Source organism: Struthio camelus, chromosome 13 (assembly GCF_040807025.1).
Source record: "Struthio camelus isolate bStrCam1 chromosome 13, bStrCam1.hap1, whole genome shotgun sequence".
NCBI lineage: Eukaryota > Metazoa > Chordata > Aves > Struthioniformes > Struthionidae > Struthio > Struthio camelus.
The window spans coordinates 10,996,831-11,017,836 of record NC_090954.1 but is presented as its reverse complement, the minus strand read 5'-3'; the positions used below and the strand labels follow the sequence as shown (position 1 = coordinate 11,017,836).

General features: G+C 42.2%; 1 protein-coding gene and 1 long non-coding RNA gene across 5 annotated transcripts in view; both read right to left on the bottom strand.

Moving 5' to 3' along the window:
- The window catches only part of CLINT1 (clathrin interactor 1), a 56,426-nt gene extending 52,821 nt beyond the window's left edge, over positions 1 to 3,605 (bottom strand). The window contains exon 1 of one of the 3 annotated variants that reach the window (XM_068959334.1): positions 3,400 to 3,605. In XM_068959334.1, the coding sequence (XP_068815435.1) occupies positions 3,400 to 3,440 (41 nt within the window). In that variant the 5' untranslated portion in view covers positions 3,441 to 3,605. Of the gene's footprint in view, positions 1 to 2,360; positions 2,608 to 3,399 lie in introns of those variants that run through there. The other 2 variants (XM_068959335.1, XM_068959336.1) reach the window with 2 other exon arrangements.
- Positions 3,606 to 4,128: 523 nt separating this feature from the next.
- On the bottom strand, positions 4,129 to 20,339 carry LOC138069080 (uncharacterized). 2 transcript variants are annotated; one of them, XR_011143873.1, is made up of 4 exons: positions 20,199 to 20,339; positions 18,350 to 18,410; positions 12,185 to 12,263; positions 4,129 to 4,348 (listed from the first exon to the last, which is right to left on the bottom strand). It is a non-coding gene; the product is annotated as an uncharacterized lncRNA (long non-coding RNA). The 2 variants fall into 2 exon arrangements; XR_011143872.1 differs by lacking the exon at positions 4,129 to 4,348 and having other exon boundaries at positions 10,458 to 12,263.
- Between the last annotated feature and the right edge of the window lie 667 nt (positions 20,340 to 21,006).

Sequence of the window (21,006 nt, the reverse complement as noted above, 5' to 3'; positions counted from 1 at the left end):
TCTACTACACTACTTCAGCAGTGACTCAGAACTACCACCTGATTCACCATTACAGCATCATGTAGCACCCTGTATTTTTCTTGAGCCATCAGAAGCCTCTGCCATTTAAACAGAGTTTACTGTAACACCATGTACAAGTTCACCACAAGAGAGCTGTATTTATACAGTCCACTTCCCAATTCAGTTTCGACTTACTGGGCCAAAAAGAATCTATACAAGTGAACAAAAAAAAAAAAAAAAAAAGTGAAAAGCCCCCTTCTAAAGTTAATTTATTCACATAAAGTAATGTGAAACACAGAATTTATTCCTGAAGAAGTGAGAAAATTTAGATCTACAACCTCTAAACTACAAGCTTACAGAAGCAGACAGAAACTCTGTCTAATTCCACACATGAGAAGAATGTTTGTCCACTTTGCAGAACATGGGAAGAACTGAGGGTGGAAAAAGTTTTTGATATTTGTTTAAAACCAGAAGAATAAAGTTTAGACCTAAGCAATTCTTACTAGGTAAGACAAGCTATATTAGTCATTTGCTTTAAGCTTTGAAATGCTTCACAATGTACAATTAGAAAAAGAGATATTACTGTCGAATTGTATTTAATTCTAATCAAGGCACTTAAAATTGAAAAGAGGGGGAGTTATATTAGCAACTACTGAACAGTGAGGTTAAAAAGAGGGAGAATAAGATAGCTCACAGTATCTTGTCACATCTTAGAACAGTCTAAATCTAATACTCTATCATGTAGTCTTTCTAAATTTCAAAAAGGGCCATGATTTTATACTACAAATAACTACATCTTACGCAGAAAAGGATGCTGACCTATACTTAGAATTTCTACAAAATGCTACAATAAAAACAATAGTGATGATTCTAGTGCAGCAGAACCAGGGAGCAGAACTGACCTATTAAACTTGATTGCTCAGCTTCTGTCAAACTGAAGAAAGCAAGAATACTAAAAGTTTCAGTAATACTAACTACAAACTTGAATTCATTTCATACTTTGCAGTTATTTCTTAAAAATTTTAGGTTCTAAAACTTTGAAGGTTTTAATAGCTCACTTCACTTACATATTTTTAAAAAATGTAGAAACACTGTTTGTTCAAATAGCCCACAAAGATTAAGTAAGTTTACTTAAGTGACTTAATCACATATTATGGCTTTCTAAACTTTTGTACACTGAAGAATCTGATAATTGTTTAATACAGGTTCGCCAACTTGACACATCTCTGATCTAATCGAGCTGTCAGCCACCTAAAAGCTCAAGTAATGGCAAATTAAAAAAAACAGAGGAGGAAGTTGAAGTTCTATGATAAGCATCAGCTGAATATAGAACCAAGATGTAGAGTTAACACCACAACCACCACCCCTCTCCCAAACCATCAAAGTTTGAAATGTAAGGCTATTCGCATTTTCCAAAACCACTATTTAATCATATTTAAGAAGGACATTCTTACTAAAGTTCAAAATGTCCCTGCCACAGCATCTGCAGTTATTCAAAAGGAGGATAACATGGCACAGCCTCTTCTATAGAGAATTTTGTATCTCGTGGCCTTAAGACAGAAGACATTATGACAGATCTGTCCCAAACACAATGGGACTATTGATTTTGATGCCTCTAAATGCTATTCACTCTTCAAGTCTTAAAAAAAAAAAAAAAAAAACACTATACAGTCCTCTTCCCTTGTATAATGTTACTCCCTGAAATCGAAGACTATTCAGAAGTATTTTTCCATCATTTGAAAAGGTATGGTTAAATATATCGCACAACTTCTTGTGCTTGGTTTAAAAATTGAAAGCCTTTTCCGATACAGGTTTTGATGTACTGTTTGACTTAATAACTTATGAAATATCTTTAAAAGTAAATATTTTAAATATAATGATAAGGCGTAGCAATATTATATCAATCATTAACACTAACCAATTAAGATTACACAAGCAAAACTTAGAGAAGCTCGATTTCCCCGAAAATGTCCTTTTAGGTCCTGGAATTCAAGATGTGCCTGGGATCAGGGTTGTCCTACTACGTATAATTTGTAACATTATTAAAACTACCATCCTACTTAAGCAAGGGTTGACTTTTCCTGTAAGAAGTTGTTAACAATAAAAAGGTAAACAACTGTCTTGGGAGGAGTTTTATTCACAGTGGTTTTTAAATGTCATCTCTGACTCTCAGCCTACAGAAGTCTCAGTAAGGTATACTGCATTATAAGCTAAAGAAATATTTACTATCACAAATAAGTTACCATTTTCTCTCCAGTTTACCATCTTTAAACTCCACATAAAATATTAGTTTAAATACTCTTTGGGGAAATCGAAGTAAAATAAAGTTCAAAATGGGACTGCACTCTTGAAAGACTCACCTTGACTTCCAAGGCTAGGCACAACTATTAGATCATGTAATCTGATCTGGTAGGTATTCATCTACAGAACTTCAGCCAGTTATTCCTCTAAGAAGTCCACAAACTCATGGAAAAGTGTTTTGAATTTGCCCCTAAAGATTATTTAAGGAGGCAAAATATAATTTTTGTTCTCCATCGTATCAAAAGTTTTCTCACATCTTAAATTAAGAAGTGGTAGAGAAACAAAACAATAATGTCATGCTCTCACAGCACAACAGGGTGTTCACGATTATTATCGCCACTGTCAAGCTTACAGTGGGAGGAGGTTCTATTCAAGGAAATAAACCTGCAAACACCTGAACTATTTAAACGTTTAAGGGCTGGAATAGAGTATTTCACTCCTCTAACACACTCCACCTCTAAGAGGCCCAAGGGCAGTGAGTCAATGGCAGTTACAGCAGGGATCAGTCCTTAGGGAGGAAGAAAAAACTCAGAGAGAGAAAACAGTGACTTTGGAAGCACTCTGAAAACTGATCGCTGTACAGGTGGTTCCCAACTCCCCTCCTTCTTTCTAGTTCAATATTCTAGTTTCTTCCTAAGGGGCCCTGTGGCCATGACAGGAGCCGATCCGGCCGATTATAAGGGCTCATGTCCCAAAATGGGCACACACCCACCGGGACCCTGGCAGGGAAGGGTGTATCCAAAAGAAGAGGCGCAGCTTTCCAAGATCTGGCAGGGCCCAGAAGAACCAGAGCGAGAGGGGAAAGCCACCAGCCATAGTGGGAAGGCCACAGACTACCTGGAGGGCAGCCCTTGGCTGTCCGAGGGGCCAAAGCCGCGCCGGGTGGCCGAGCAGGGGCCGCGCGGGGCAGTCCCCCCGGCGAGAAGGGCAGGGGACGGGGCGCAGGGGGGCGAGGAAGGGGCATCAGCCGGGCGCCGAGGGGGCGTGAGGCGGCCGCCTCGGCAGAGGAAGGCAGCGGCCATGATGCGGGGGGGGGCCCGGGCCCCGCTGAGGGGGCTCGAGCCGCCCCGGCCCCCCGCCCCGCCCCGCCGTACTCACGCCTTGTCCACCAGCTCCCGCACTTTCCACATGTTGAGCATGGCGCTGACCGCGCGGAGACCTCCTCGGCCTCGCTGCTGCCCTCCTCCTCCTCCTCCTCCTCCTCCTCCTCTGCCGCCGCCGCCGGCCCCACGAGGCCCCGCTCACCGCGCTCCGGGCAGCCGCCGCGCCAGGCCCGCTCCGGCTCGTCGCCGCCTCTGCCAACTAAGGGACACGGCACGCACCCGGAAATGGAGGGACAGCTGCCGCGCGGCCTGATGGGATATGTAGTTTCCCCGCCGGCCGGGCGGAGAGGCCGGCCTGGCCTCGCAAAGCCTTCTGGGAGCCGACCGCCAGCCGGGCGCAGAGCCCGGTGGGAAGTTTAGTCCCCAGTGAAGAGCGCGCACTCTCCGCGCAAGGCCCCCTGGGAGTCGTAGTGCTGTGGCCTTCTCCGGGGGGCGCGGCGGCCGCCCGGCCCGGCCCGGCCCGGCCCGGCTGCTCGGGCCCAGTAAACACTTTTCCAGCCTGCGGTGGGACTGAGGTTTCTGTCCTCCGCGGCTTAGGCCGCAGCAGCCGCAGTCTGATCTGACCTACCGTTGCCCTGCGGCTCTGTCTAATGCCGGGTTAGCTTCTTGACTCACCGCCAACTTAGGCACCAGAGGGAGAGAGGTCTATGCAAATGGCTGGTTAAACCACAAAACACAGGCATAAAAGTCACGTCTGACTAGCATATGGTTTTATACCCCACTTTTATTACGAGGAACTCATTTAAAATTCTGTCTTTATGACTTCTTGTTTGCTGACCATGATGTACGAACAGCCTTCCGGGGCAGTGGGTAGACTCTGTGGAGGCCTCCGCAGGCCTGGCTGCAAGGAGCAGAGATGCCCAGCAGGAAGAAGCACGAAAGGGTGAAGTGTGTTGAAGGTAGTGAGGCCCGTCTGGGCATAACACGTGCAGGAACCTTGTCTGCTGAAGAAAGATCAAGTCAATTGAGAGAAAGCCAAAGAAGACTCATATGCATTAAAGCTGCCTCAGGAGAATAGTAACTGTTTTAATGTGCTTGTCAACAAGGGTTGCAAAACCATCTTCAAATGTTGCTTGCTTATGCAGGGTATTGAATAGGAATCACAACTCCCTGGATATAATGAAAACAGTGAAGCCAAGGAAGTGATTTTATAATCAAGATCGTGAGACAGTTTCATTATACATTTAGTTTTGTTATCTGTGTATCTATCAACTTGTTTTCAACATGAATTTTGAATGACTAGTCCTGAGGAATTTTTTTCTCAGAAGAGATGAAAGTCAGTCCGCTATCTCTTTGCAAGTTACAGGGCATGAACAGAGTGCCTGGATATTATGGTTAGTCTGTATTATATTCTTAAAGTATATTTCTTGCTTGTGTGGTAGGAGAATTACACTATTACAATTACACTTGTCAGCATACTTCAGAGAGCAAATTGTACGGGAGAGTTGTAATGTAATGCCTGTGCTTCATTTTAAGAAAATTACAGAAAACATACATGAATGTGTTTCGGCTAAAGACAACATATATCTGTAAACTTCTATCTTTCATTGTAGTTGTCTTTTCAAAATAGGCACAACAGCATTTGAAAGATCAGCTGCGACTTCCCTTAGTGGTCAAATTACAATGAGTTCTTCTGAAAATTAGTTGTTCTTTGAACTAATCAGGAAAAAGTGCAAAAGCAAACACCTGATCACCTGCCCACTTTCTGACATCCTGTTATATCTTTTTACGTAGGTACCCCCATGGTTTCTATCTTCCAAACATGTAAGAGCTGGTGAGTGTGGATGGATCAATCCCCAGGTATAGCTTTCTCATTTCCAGTTTTCTGTGGCTTAGGGATTTGGTGCCGGAGTATTGGTGCTAAAGCTTTGCATTTAAGATCACTTGATGGTTTTATGGTTTTATGAATTTAACTGATTGTTTTTTGAACCCATTTATTTTTTTATCTTACACAACGTCTTGTGGCAATGAATTCTACAACATAGCTATGAGTTGTGTAAAAAAATGCTTTCTTTCATATGTTTTAAACTGTCTGCTTAACAGTATTGCTAGTTCAAGTATTACGAGAATTAGTATACAATAATTCCGTGTTGCTCGTTTTCTTGACAGTTTTGGATTTTTAGGATAGGTCTTATGATATTTGCTACTATACTGTTCTTTCCACTGTGCCTAAGACTCTTATTATACTTAGTTTTCCCTTGTGCAGAAGTTGTGCGATATATTTAACCATACCTGTTTAGTTCTACTGTATCTGTTTTCAAACTGAAGGGGAGGAACTAGCACTACATGCAGTATTCAAGATACAGGTCACCCTAATGATATTTTCTCTTTTGTTACCAATTTCCCTCATAAGCATTCTTAACACGGTTTGCCATTTTGCATGCTACTGAACACCAAGCTGGAATTTTAGTTTGCAACAGAACAATTACGGTGGCTGTTTGTGGCTGTGGTAATTTTGTGTTTAACTGAACTCAGCACCAGTTTTGCTGTGCTCACTGTCCCCTCTGCCATGTGCCTTTCCATCATGGACCAGGAATGAGGAGGTCCTTAATTTCATATTGTAACCCCTGCCAAAGCAGGCAGGGTGAGGACCCTTGCTTTTTGTTATCTGCCCTTCATTTTTTTGCAAAAAGACTGAGGACATTGGTCTTCAGGAGTAGGAGGGAAGAAGAAGAGGAATTAAGTATTGCAACTGGAGCTAGCAAAAAAGCAAAGTTTCTGATTTGCTATTGTTATTTTGAAATCTGGCTTCACTCCATATTGGATTAAAATGAAAGTTCTAAATATATTTCTGATGATCTGCAAGTTCCTCAGATTCTTCTGCGGTGCAATGAAATTGATGTTCTTGTCAGTGTTGGCTTCTTTGAGCAACTGTAGGCCAGAGTCCTGAGCGCTGGAACAGACCTGCCATAAGTTGGCAGGTCTGATGGGCTGCAAAAGGCAGTTTCCAGGGTCCAGACTCTGGCCACGCTTGGCAGGTGCACATGCCCCGGAGGCAAATCCTCCCCTTCCTCTTCCTTTCTTCCCATCATGGTTAACATTTGGAATGAAACAGTTGGAGGTCAGTGAACCCTCAGGGTTTGATTGATTTGTTTTTTACCAATCTGTGTTTCCATCAGAAAAAATTAAGACTTGCTCTAATTATACATTTCAGAATAAGAGAATGAGTAGGGAGAGAGCATTTTAGGCATAGCAAAGTAACAGCATATGCAGAAGAAAGATAAAAAATAAAACTGGAATGTAAAAGCAGTTAAGATGAAGGTGCAGGTCTTTTAAGCATTACTAGCTATGTCTGGATGCAGTAATGGGGCAAGGAGAGATGAATGGCATTTATTGTCAATTTCAGGGTATAGTAAAAAGCAAGTCTTTATGTAAGATTGAATGCAACATGACTGACAGTAATTTTGCCATCCCCATTTTGTCAGCTGCTGATAAAAGTGCATGAGCATATGTATAATTTCTGAATGATGTGAAGACAACTTTCTGGTGCATAAGTAGTTGCTTTACAGAAAGATCTGATCAGTGTAGGTAGAGGGTAATGCAGTTTCAAAGCAATGCAATATTCAGCATAACAGGTAGTAGTTGTAACATATATCATGCAGAGGAACTGTATTTTATTATAATTCGAGCCATCAGTTACAGGACAAGCTGTTAGAGAAATTGAACTAATTTGAACACTGCAATAGAGTTTGCACCTGGATATTCCAGAAGTTAATATGGGCCATTTGGTGCACAAAAAGTCTTGCACATTCCAAATGCCTGGAGAGCAATATTGTTGTCAGTCTCAACCATATTAATGCCCGGCAGAGATATATCCAAATCAGTGATTAATTTACAATTAAAAGGAAAAAAAAAAAAAGAGGAGTCAAGAGAAAACGCATTAGGATCAGGGAACAGAAGCAGTGGCAGAGATTGAGACAAACTTTTCACTTAAAGCAACATTTGTTTTCCTGAGTTCATCAAGCTCCACTTTTTACCTGCTTACAGAGCTGAAATCTGAATTTTCTAAAATATATTTGTTTTAAGAATTGGTTCATAGTGCAGAAGAAACACTGAAATAATTTTCTCCATTTGTAGACCAGTTAGTGCCCCAAGCTTTTCTAAACAATCACAGTTCTCCAAATCCCAATCTCTGTATTTCTGTAATATATGCCATACACGCAAACTTATACACGTGCACTCCTATAAATGGTCTCTAGATGGGCTGTTTTGGAAAATGTCTCCCTGCTCTGCCACAGAACATTCTGCTTCTGGTAAGTAAAAGTGGCAAAACCCTCCAGTCACTTCCATGGTCCTCAGTCTGTTTGCAGAGGTTCTACCACTCATCACCTGAGCTCATTTCACACTCCTTAGCTCAAGGAGAGCGGCTTGGGGTACAGGCAGTAGTGGGGGATGTGAATGCTCCCTATGATAAGTATATGGAGAATAAAAAGGAAAATCTGGTAGTGATGTATACTGTTCCAGCTATATCCCTCCTAACGCTGGTCTTTTCACTCCTACTCTGAAGTGGTACATCCTTTCACCAGCAGCACTTTCATGCCCAGGACGTCTCATTCATTACAGAGGAATGTTCTAGGTAGCAAACTTCTTGAAAGTTTTCTAAGAGGTGAAAATGATCCTATTTTAAGCTTCAGAGCCAAGACTGCAAAAGCATATTATGCTTGCAGAAGACTGGAAGCGCAGTACAGAGGTGGTGATTTGTCTCAGAGGCTGGGAGGGCAACTTTGCCACTCAGACAGCCAACATAGCACTAGCACTTTTTTGCAAGAAGTCCCCACAGGTATTAACCTCAATATTAACCTCAGTCTGCATTCAGCCCTAGTGCTGTTGCCTTTCCTAGCCTGAAGAAAGGAATGCTGATTCCATATTGTGGGCATGTGGATTTCACTCTGCCCATCTCCTCACAGTCATTGAAACAGTAGAACCATTTCAGCTAGATTAGGCAAACGTGGTGACTTCTCAAAGTGCATTACAAATTTATGCAACATTCTTACAGGCTTCTTGAGAACAGGTAACAGAATAGGAGAGACGTTATTATTACTGTTCCTGACAGACAAACGCAACTTGAGCTCAGCGGTTAAGCATTTGAGCTCAAGGCTGTCTTCTCTGGGTTCCTCGGTGTCCAGTAAGCAGTAAACTCTGGCTTTTTGTGTGTCTAGGGCATTCATGATGTTGCTCTTTGATGTGGATTCCCTGATGTCTAGGAAGGGGTGAACTCCTGCTGCCAAAATATTATTATTTAATTATTAAACCAATCAACTGAGAGACACATGTCTCCAGGGAAGCAGGCGTCATTAGTCCCACTTCTTAAGGAGTTACTTGGGTTTTTTTTTGTTTCTCCTGCACTAGCAACTTGCAGTGTGTGCATAGTTCCAAGTTAGGATGAAAATGTGAAGTCTGGAGATTGCCAGCTTATGGCTGATACTAGATGTTGTGAGCTTTCCTTCATGCTGATGAAGTGGCATTATCCAGTACTTTTATTGGGGAGGCTTTGGAAATATATTTTTGAAATATATATAATATATTTTAATAATATATATTCCAGTGGGAGCACACTTTCCCTGGAAGCGCGAAATATAGGGGAAAACCCTCTGGCTGTTGTCACAACTATTTCTTTCATGCCCCTCGACATCTCCTTTACTTGGCTGTGGTACTTTCCAAGGGGAATTCAGGAGTTTGTTTTCAAGAACTCGTTCTCAGAATATAATATGCTTCCCTCAGATGAATCACCCATGATCCTCCTTAAAGCAATTCATCTCCTCATTCCTCAGTCTTTTTCTTTAGCTCCAGTGTATTCTAAGAATCTAGAGCCTAGATCATTGCTGCTATTTGCTGCTATCCAGCCCTTCCAGGAAGTTCTTTAGTCCAGTGACAAAAATCCAACTCTTACTAGCATTTGAACTGCACAGAAGGAGGAGGAAATGGCAGGCTGCTGTCTGCTTTTTGTAACAGTCAGCCCTTGACAGGTTTGTCTTGGTTAAGAGTCTCCATTTCAAGTTTCAAAATTCCTGTGACAGTGGCCAGAGTTAGAAAACTGGAGGCAGAACAGGGCTGAACTAGAAGCACATGCCAGACTGGTGAGGTCAGCATTCTTGGGTATGGCTGCAGCCAGTAAATGTTTCCATTTGTTGCGTTGTCTGTTTGAGTATAGTCCAAGTCACTCTGCTTTGTGCTAGATCCCAAGCCAGAAAGGTCTTGTTTGCCTAATTTCCTGAGGACACAAAGCTTATGAGATCTTGCCATCTATGTGTTTGTGTCTCTCAGTCTCCTTGTAATTACTGTTGGGCTCATTGGCCAATTTCAACCACATTTGGTTAGACAGAGGGGTAGCAGGCTTAAGTATATGATGTTATACGTTCTGGGAAAATACATAGTTATATAGAGAAGGAGACCGTATGAATGCCTCTCTCCTGGGAATGGCTGAATTAGGAGTTCAATTAGACAGCAATGAATCCACTTGAGAAAGCACAATTAGGAATGTTCCAGCTTCTGAGGGAGTTTGTACATACTTAAGCGTAGGAGAGTCCAACCACAAGACACAAAACTGTAGGAGAACAGATTTCCTTCATTCAGCTGCTCACTGAAGGCCTTGTTTCTCTTAGGTCTGACTATTGTCCTTCATAATAACAAGTATCACAACTATCTTAAATGCCCTATCAGATAAAGCCCTGTTAGGGCTTTCCATCAGCCGTGGACAACCAGAGGACAGAGCTATAGTCCCACTGCCCCCTTAACACTACCAAATAGCCCCTACACAGGTAAAAGAAATAGCAAATCAGTATCATCTTTAAGCTGTGCTCCAGAGCAACTAATATTTGATAAGCCATTAAAACGTGGTCCATGAAACCACTGCAACTTTTTCCCTTGAAGGTTAGACATACAGATTTTCATGGATGCAAGTGAACAAACAAACAAAACAGGGAGAAATAAAAATAATATTTGAATGGCCAACAATTATTCTCTTTTTTTCTGGCTGGAAATGAAAACTGCCATGGCAACACTTCTAAAGATGGCCTTTGAATTCCTTTCTCAGAATGATTAGCTGGACTTGAATCGAAACACTAGTGGAAACATTTCCACAGACTGACAAGTTAGGAATCTCCAGCCTGTACTTATCCAGCCAGTTTTAGTCAGAGAGACTAGCTCTGTATCCCAAAGAGGGAGAAAGAATGCTTTAAAACGCTTTTTTTTTTTACCCTTCACAGTTTTCAATTAAATTATGTTCCAAGGAAAACAAAAGAATGAAGGAAAGTGCTGCTGATTTTTGTACATGCAAAAGGAAAAAAAAAAAAAAGAAGAAAAGAAGAGAAACAAGCTGTTTAGTGAGTTTCTTTTCTCTCTGTCAGGTAACACAATAATTTATATTCATCACCAGGAAAACTGCAAATCCAAGTCCTGGAACAACGGGTTGCCATCTGAGTAACTTCCATTTGAGAGACGTAATGGTGCTTCAGCAACTTTTCCTTTCATGCTTCCCTCATCCTCCTCCTTTTCTAGTTCAATTGCTTAGAATTAGGTTCTTTTGGTTTATGTTGCTTACAGAAGGAAGGCTTTAAAAGCTGCTGTTGACTATTAGTATTTTACAAAAGCAAACAACAAGAACCATATCAACAAAAAAGGCTACTGAGGTGAACACAAACGTTTTAATGAATTAAAAGAAACCTTGAAAGAGCAAAATCTATCTCAAAGGTGAAACTGATGAGGCTGCGTTTGTTGTCCAAGTTGGAAGGAATGTCAGACAGGAAAAAGTAGCATAAACCAACAGTATATATTTCAAGCATTGTCTACGAGAACGAGACTTGATCCACTGGGAGTTAAGTGCACATTTTCTTGAAGAGGTGAATAACCTTATAACACTATCATTAAGTACGCATTTCCTTTCTCAGGATTATTTGTTATTGGCCACCATCAGGTACAAAATAGTGAATTAAAAGGACTGATAATCCCCAGTTCCTAAGTTCTTCAGTGAGATACATTCAACATTTAATTTATCATGAATGAGTCCTTCAATTCTCGTACTCCAGCAAAGAAAGTTAGAAATCCCATCTATTCTTTCTCTGATCTTGAGGAAAGCTTTGGGAGCAAAATGATGCTCATGTACAGCTGCCTGTCTCCTCCTTCTGGAGTAATTGCCAGATGGATCAAAAATTTTGCCTTTCAAGCAGAGCCACCCAGTAACACAAGTATGTTGCACAAGACCATAATGTTGTGGCCTGGTTACTTTTCTACCAGTTGCTCTACTGCTTTCTTCATTTGTAATAGTTTCAATTCTTCTGTTGTTTCCACTGGTGTGGCTTCTATTTACTGGCTCCCCCTGTGTCTTGTGCTTAATGCATACCTTTGGATAAGTTCTGAGGGCTGAGTTCAGAGAGAAAACGTTAATACCCCTTCAGCTTTGAGGTGCTTATTCATTAGAGTTCACCAGTTTGGACTGATGAACAGTTTGACTGCTGAACTGCTCACTACTTCAGAAGACTGGGAAAGGGAAAAGAGAATATAAATGCTGCTAGCCTGAATAAAAGGTTTCTTTTGGGAAGAGGAAAGACCACAACAAAAACAAAGAGGTAAGAGCTCTGGAGAGGCAAGGGTTGTCAAAAAGCCTTCCTCATCAAGCAGGCTTCAGAGAACCATAACAGACAAATTTTCAGTACCAGTCAAATGTAAGAGTGTAGGAAGTTGACATGCTGTCCCTTGGAGAGCCGAGTTATTGACAAAAGGCATGCAAACTTGAAAAATGTACATTTGTGGAAAAATCCATCCTGACAAGTGACTGCACTTACGTCGCCAAATGGACCTCACCCATGGGATGAAACTCAGTTATAGTTGCACATCCAGTGAATCCATCCATGGAGAAAGCACCTGGCCAATAAAAGGGAACTGTTTAGTAACCAGATCTTTCAAAAACTATTTAGCTTTTTGCCACTGAGCACCTGCTTGAAGTGATGTGTACTTCCCTACAAACCTGCTTGGCTCCTTGACTAGCTGGTTAGAAATGCTGAGCTATTCTGAGCTGTTTTCGAGTACAGGTGCATCCTGCACAAGCCACTCAAAGGAATTTCTGAAACCTTTCCGAGTAGAAGTCTGACTTAGCTTTTACAGCTACAGTTTGTATTAATTACATATGAAGGATGCTTTTGTATTGGGAGATATTTTTATGAAACTAGCAGTAGGAGCTATTTGATGCTAAAAAGATTGTGTTAAATGGTTTAGACCAGAGAGTACCAGTTAAGGCTCCATTAAGTAAGAAGCTTGCAAGCTCCGAGTCACTCCATTTTGAGTGAGGAGGTGTCTGGCATGCCGCTGCTGCTCTGAGTTTATCTTCCCATACCAGTATTTCTTAGGTGCCCTCTCTCTCCTTTTAAGATTACATTATCTTTTACAGAATCTGTGTACTTTTTATTTGCCATCTTCTTGATTTCAACAGAGCCACAGTTATGATCATGAATAAATTCTTCTTAGTGAAAGACCCATTCTGGGTCATTTTTGGTTTTCTGCTTCATAAATGAAAGAAATGAAAGCCAGCCTCACTAATGGCATCCTAGCCATTTGCTTTAGAATACACCTGCACCTATATTTGTTCTACAACAAAAATATTTTTGTGAAACTGTATAAAGATTGCAACTGTTGTTTCCTAAAAACAAGCAACAGTGACTGCCACATGCTTTTAAGAACGTGATATTAGGTGCAAGGGTTTCAGAAATCCATGTCGTTTATATGGTCAAATCTGAAACCTTTGCTTCTTTTACCAGCCATCTAGCTCTCTGCTGTCTCTGTTTTGATAGGTCTGACATTATGTTTTTAGTTCTCTAGAGTAAATTTTATATCCAGTTTTTCATGACAATTCAGAATGCAGTTTCCCTCAGATATGTGAAATTCCAGTTCCAGCAGTGGCTATACACATGTTCGTGCGTGTGCACACAGAGACATCTCCATTTCCACCCCTCAGTAAAAGGAAAAATGTCCTGGGGACTTAGCTACTCTTTCTTCTTCCTTCCTTTCTCATTCCCATTGTGTCAACTAAGGTTCCTTTGTAATCTCTCCACTTTTCTCTTTCTGGATTGAGAATTTGGGCTTGGAATACTATCTTGCTGCCAAGTAACACATTTCTCATTCAGATTTTCATGGAAAAATGTAGCACATCTATTTGCACAGTAACCCTGACAGAAGTTTGAGCCCGCTGTCAAGACTAGAGTCATCATGCACTCTGTAAACAATCAAGTCTGCATCATCCTAGCCTGAGAGCTGAAGAAAACCGTTTAGCATCTTAGCAGAGGACATGTTTTATTCATAGCATGTACATGGATATGAGTAGGGCATTGGATGTAACTCTTGTCCAGCAGCAGGTAACCAGAACTTGACTATTCTGAAGCGTTACACCGGTGCTTTGGTCTCAGTCCATAGCCAGCAATGCAGGTGGAAAATGCTAGGGGTCATAGGGCCTAGCAAGCTTGAGTCCACTCTCAAGCCTACTCCACTTCTGATGTAATCAGAGCCAAAGACCCTTTAACATTTATAGCAGTTACATGAGCAATACTATTTCACCAAAATAAACCCCACCTTTTTTGAAGTTTCTACTGGCAGAGCTGAAAAACCTGCTTATGACCCCAGTAAGACATTTCCTAAAAACACACTCTATTTGCTCCATATTTACAACCCATCTTCATCACACTCCGAGTCTATCTAGCAGTTGTTTCTGTACCTAGGATCCTTTTTATATTGTGCCTTCACAGATACAATGATTCAGCACAACAAGAATATTGTATGCAAGTCTGCCATTAAGCAAATATTTTTCATTGTTTGCAGAATCCCTAGAATTCAGCAGAGGAATAGACTGGTATTTGAGCCAAGAAACATCTAAATGTCATGTAAAGTTCAATTAATTATTTTCTAAATAGTCACCAGCACTGCTCTAGCTTGGAGTAGGATTCAACTGGTATTACTGTGATCACACTCTAGCCTTTCAGAGGAGGAGAATATTTGCTTTCGCTTTGGCCTGCTTAGTTTCACATTGTGACAAAGCCATTTCTGTAAAGGATGCACTCTCAAAGATTTAGAAAAAACATGGCTGTACCCTTTTAAAAATTGCACCATTGTGCTTCCAGGGAATCGGCTTAGTCTGATTAGAACTCTGCAAATTCCACGTGCGTGTCAGCCAGAAGCACGCAAACCAGCTGCAGCTACAACAAGATTCGAGTCAACTGCATCTTTATCGTAATCTCCTGCATCTGTATTTATGGCAGTATAAAATAAAGGAGGAAGCACCTTTAGTGTTTTGGCTGAATGCCACAAGGCTTGAGCTTTCTGGCTGTGCTCTGTTCCAGCAATGCTGAGGGGAAGGGCAGCTGGTTATAAAAGAGTTTCTCCAGCAGCAATGAGTCAACACTAGCGAGCAACCTCTGAACACATCTGAGCAGGTCTTCTGCTCTAACTTGGGAGGTCCAAAAGGTAGGAAAGAGTCACCTAATTTGTAGTCCATACTACAGTTCTTGCGATCTGCAAAATAAGTCAGATGATCTGGCTTTGATTTTATTCCATTAGCTGAATTGCTATACCAAAACCCTGAAATTCAACATCTGGAGCATAGGAGCATACCCTTGTCCAAGTTTATAAAGGTATTGTTTCAGCACCCAGAGATGCTGAGAGACACCTAATAGGATTTATAAAAGTGCCTGAGGGAGTATGGGACCTAATTATTCCCATTGGCTGTCAATGGGAATTAGATGTGTAATCTACTTAGGCAATTTGAAAATCCCACTGGCTGCATCTTTTCATGACTAAGTACCATTACAAGCCTTAGCCTTAATGAATAGAATTATTATTATACTTGGTTTCATTTCCTAAAACGTTGATGTTGGCATGGAGGCTCAGAGGCAGCTTCACTGGGAAAAACTGCCTGCCTCCAAGCATGGATGGGTGCAGTGGATGTGAAGTTTCAGGAAGAAATAACTGAATTACTGCAACAGTCTTCATATCACTGTTGTGGCTGCAACTAACCCAGAGAGCTCCCAAGGGTTTTGTGTATCGGTCAATTTGATTTTAATGTGTGTTACGTGAAAAATGCAAATGACCTGGTGAAGGGAAAATTCTGCTCACCCACAGCAAAGTAATAAAGAAAACAGAAATCGTAAGTGCCCGCCAGCTGTGACTAGCCAGTTGAAAGGATTTCATTCCTCTTGCAAGGAGCAGCATTGGAATCTTCTCCCCTCTGCACGGACTGATTTAAGTCCAGTCTGGAACTGGAGAGAATTCCCAGCGTTGGGCAGTACACGAACTCTTTGGTTCCCCTCCTCTGCTCAGGCAACCCGGACACAGACACAGAGCTGCAATGCAGAGTTTAACTAAACAGCCTATTCCTTTCCCTTTTCCTTGTCCGGCTTGGACTGAAAACAATAACCAAAACTCCTGTGTCCATACAAGTGCTCAAAAGCTGCAAAAAGCTTGATTTCCACAGGAAGTAAACTGCATGAAATCCAACTTGGTTTACTCACTTCACTTTACATGCTTAAGAGTTGTGAGAGTCAATTCAGCACAAGAAATGGCCTGAGTGACTGCTTCAGGTAGGAAATAGCTGGGACAATTTTCTACCTTGTCTGGGGCTGTAATAAGATGCTGATTATTTTCAGGGTTTCCATAAATGTGTATGAATAGAACAAGGTATTTGAGATGCTTTTTGAAATTGGTGGAGTTTGAAAATGCCTAGGGCCTGCTGCTAATATCAGCATTGCATTTATTAAGAATATTTTGACATTGAAAATGATAACAATCAAAAATTATTTTAAAATGTTACATATATTTCTGGGTGAGAACCTTGCTCTAAGTCAGTGGGATCCTTGACCAGGATGCCAACATGCCTTATACACATAACTAATGGATATTATACAAAGTAGGTAGGATTTTCAATGACTTAAATTGGCTGAGAATCTGGCCACCATCTTTAAGCGCGTGATTATGAACTATTTGTCATGTCTCATTGAGTGCATACAGTGGACAGGGAGGAAATCTGAGGACTGCTAGAAGAGATAGTAAGTTCTTCTATGGGAAAGTGAGTTGGAACTTCAGAGTGTTTGAAAATACTTTACAAATGTTGCTTTTTACTATATCACTGTTTTCATGACACAGAGAGAGTGGTTATAACGGGCATGTGCCTAGGTGCAGTCAGCACTGGGGACTGATTGTCTGAAAAGTCACAAGGAACTCACATAAAGCTTGGCTGCAGCCAACTGATTTTACTGCAGAGTACAACTGCCTGCTGAAATCTTGCCACAACTAGAATTTCTTCCCAACACACCCACTGCTGAGCAACAATGTGTGTCCTTTTCCAGAGAATGGGATCAGCCCAGTCTGGCTCTTGAGAAACACACCAGCTGCACTTGAGAGGATGATGGGATGAATGTGAAAGGAGCTCTGCAGACCCAGCAGAAGGCTAGGTTTTCCCAGCTAAAGGCAATTTAGCAGTATAATTCCTCATGTGAAAGGGACACCCTTGCCAGAGGCAATGGCATTTAGGTGCAAGGGGAATACATCATTACAGAGAGGAGAGGTGATGTGGAAGTAGAGGAGCCAATTGATCTGCAGGGATAAGAACAGCAAGCTGCTTTTTTCTCTCTCTCTCTTGCAAGTCTATTTGATGCTAATAAACTGTAGGGGTATTAGAACTAACTGCTTCCTGGCACAGAGTACATAGAGGTTGCGCAAGATTCCTTTCCGCTTAGCTTTGCTGACATGCTTCGTTCTAACCTCAAATATCTCTGGTTTTTCCAGTTCTGAGTTCTTCTACAAGAGAAGAAGTCAGTGAAAATGTGCCAAAGTACCTGGGGAGCTGGGGCAGACTGGAAAGTCTGTGTTTTTCTCCACATGATCTCAGGCAGGGGGTTGAGTTGCACGGCTATGTGGGAGGCCAGTCTCCAGTAGAAGGGAAGAGGCATCAGGTGAGATGTGGAGAGTTAGTGGGATGAGTGAACAGCACAACAGCCAGCAGGCAAATGGCTCTGTTCCTTTTTTCCAGTGGAAAATATTTCAGTAACAATTTTTTTTTTCTTTTCATCAACATTTTTCTTAGATCCTTTTTAATTTTCTGAATAAAAGGAAATCATCTTCGACCTAATAATGGGTGAATACTGTCATGAAAAAGCCAGTTCTCATTAAATGACCCTGCTCCTTCAGGCTCTGGAATTTCAGATGTCCCTAAGTATGCTGTAGATGAATTTTACTTGGAGTGGTTCATGCTCCTTTCCATCTCTACATTTCCTTTCATTGTTAATCTGATTCGGTACCCCTTGAAAAGAATGAACGTATTTCTAGTGACTCCAAGAAGACTGACCGAAGTGTGTTCACAGTGTAGAGAAGGCAAGGGCTCTAGTTTATCTTCGTGTCTTTCCCTCTTGGTGATGATAACTAATTCGCGCTCTACCTGACTTTTTGTCTGTCTTGATTGGCAGGCTACAGAACTATTTCTCCTGCCTTGCAAGGGGTCTATAACCCTCCATCTGAAAATGCCTCTTAAACATCAGACTTGGAATGTTTCATGTATTCTTTTCTTTTCCTTTCTTTTCATCCACTCCCTCCTTTAATGAGTAAGGAAAAGTTAGCTGACGGCTGGGAAAACCTGCCCAGATAGTTTTAATTCCCTGTGCTTTTTCTGTCCTGAATCTATCTATCTATCTTCCGTCCTTCCATCCTTCCTTCCTTCCTTCCTTCCTTGAAAGAGTGTTTATTTGCTGATCTAGTCACATAGTGGAATCTATGTTTGTGCGTGTAATTGTGGGCACGTACGTGCACATGTAGAAAGAAGCACTTCAGTGAACCATCTCTCTCTCTCAGCTCTGCTGTTTGAACTGCACATCCCAGCACATTGACTGACAACTGCAAAGACATTAGTTAACTGTACACAGGGGAAAAAATCTGACGTGCATGTGACGTGATTAATATTTTACAAACTTGCTTACCTGTAGCTGAAAAGAGTAGCTCTCTTACCCAGAGGTCTTAAAGGAGCCACTGCTGGAGAGGCTAAGGGAGAGTTTAATAATGTTACTTGTATATTGCCATTTGAATCTCCTGTCCTGAGAGTTCTGCTTTGCCTTTGAGCTGTGTGTGGGCCTCTGGATTTATCAGTCTTACTCACTGTTTCTTGACCGTATTAGATCTCTAAAGCACTGCAACAGTTTTAATGTTTTCTACTCAAATTGTCCTGTGGGAGGTGTTAGTTCCATTTTGCAGAGGGAACACTGAGATATGAGGCTTTACAGGGCCTAATGTCCCCTCCTTCCCCCTTGCATGTTCAGTAGTTTTTAACTGTTGGAGCTCTTCCCAGCAGCTGAAGGATTGTGTGACATAGAGGAGACTTCACCCAACTGGAGCTCAGCTCAAGGAGCCTGGGATTGATTTGAGAGTCTGTTTTTGACTAGCTGGATTTAGCTAGTCAAAGTTTACACAGCTGTGGATAGATCCAGCTGTGCTGGTGGAAGATGATGCTATTCCCAGCAGGTCATCATCACCTACATTGCCAGAGGTTACTGCCCCAGCCAGTCTGCCAGTGAAACATCCCACGTGAGTGGTCCTGAATTCAGGCAATATCACTTGGATGGATGGATGAGTGAATGAATTGCAGTCATTTTTATGAGCTGATATGGATAATTTTGCAGGAAGCAAATTAAAACACACTCTCATGAGCCTGTTCCATCAGCAGCTCTAGAGAGGGGAAGGTGGTGAACTCTGGTAAGCAGGTCAGCGTCACACAGCTGGGGTCAGGGTCTCACACCAGCACAGCTAGGTGGAGAAGGTCCCTGGCTTAAGTCATAACATAACCTTTCTCAGTTTCTGCTTCGCTTCCCTCCCTGCATCTGCACACTCTGATTAGAGTAGCACTTATGACAGTGTCTCTCACTTTGTATGCATTCTGCCTATACCAAGTGCTTAGCACTCATCTCACCCTGTGGAGCACTATGAAAGTACAAGCCCTGGAGATAAGAACAACTTACTTATTTTGAGAATGAGTGAAAGTAGCAGAGTCTGACCAAAGGTCAGAGAATGATGAGGAAACCAGCCAGCATTAGAACTGATTATTTTTAGCACTCAGCCCCATTCTCAAACATTGCTCTATCTGGCTTGTTCAGCCGCTCCTCCTAAAGGCATAAAGTGTAGATTGCTCTTGGAAGAGTGAGGACAGTAAAGGGTTAATCAATGCTCCCAGCAAACATAACATGGTGCAGAAGAAGAGGACAGATTTGTCAGGCATTAAAGTAGCTAAAAGTTGGCAGCAGTAACATGAAAGCCTTAAACTGATGGGCAAATAGAGAAATCAAACGTGCTTGCTCTACTGAGCAGGGACAAATATATCTAGATACACTAAGAGAAAGATTTAACTTCTGCCTAATCCTTGTCGTATTTCCAGCCCAGGAATTTCTGGGAATCTGGTGGAGGCCAAATCGCATGACATTTCTAGCCAGATTTGCTGACCAAAGACATTGGAATCAGCCCTGAACTTTGGACGATTAGTCAAAATGAAATGCTTCGGGTTTAGCTATTAACTGAACGTCTGGAACACTGTGCTGTGAGATTTGAGCACCAGTCAGCTTGGTGCAAAGCCGGTAAGCCTGACTGATTCATATCAGCCTTGCCCTTGCTTCTAGTAGAGCGGGCCTAGGCTATCCGACCCAAAGCCTAGTTGTCTGCTTTGGCTTTTACGTAGCTTTCCTAAGGTAAATGGGGTTAGTGAAAGAACCTACAAAATATATGTCCTGAAACAGTGCTACAGAGACGCATGTTGTCACCCAGGAGCCTCATGGCTTGACTCACCAAGTTCTGCTTCCTCTTTTCTTCCTCCCCATCTCCAAGGTTGCTCCTTGTTCCTCCTCCCCATTACCAGCCCTGACAAGTGAAGGCTGCAACTTATTTTTGCTTTCTTCCACCTCTGTGATTGCAGCTATTGCCTCCAATTCCAGGGCCACCACTGAGCCTAGGCGTGGTCTGGGCTGTCGCCACCCAGAGTCAGCATCGTGGGTTGCAGTCACACAGCACAGAGCTGCCTCACTTGGCCCCACAGGAGCTGACTCATGTCTGGAGAGGCTTGTTCATTCAGGCTCCATGTTGGGCCAATGCAGCTGCAGTGCTGGAGCCCCAGCTGTCCTGGGAAGTGCTGGAGCCACATGCATACAGCCCTGCACTTCAACCAATATCTGTGGCTCAAGTAACGTGCAGCCTGAATAATCTGCCTCTGGACAAGTCGGAGTCCACTGTGCTTGTCTGAGCACCTGTCACGGATATGCAGAAAGGAACTCAATGGGAGTTGCCAGAGCATGCAGCCGTCAGCAGGCCTGAGCATACTTGGCATGAGGTTGAGGCTCTCAAAACAGCTGTGCCCCTTTTCTAATGGTTTGACAAATAAGAACATTTTTGCATTTGTCACAAAATCCCCAGGCCTGTCACTTTCATGTTTCCCAGGACTTTAATTCCATGCCAGTATATTGGGGCAGGGGGGATAGACGGAGAAGCAGTGCTCCACAGATGGCCTAAGGCTGGAATATCCTGGGAAGCATTAATTCTTTGAAGACAAATATTCCTTTGAAGAGAGAGATTTTAAATCTGTGCCGCATTTCTACAAACA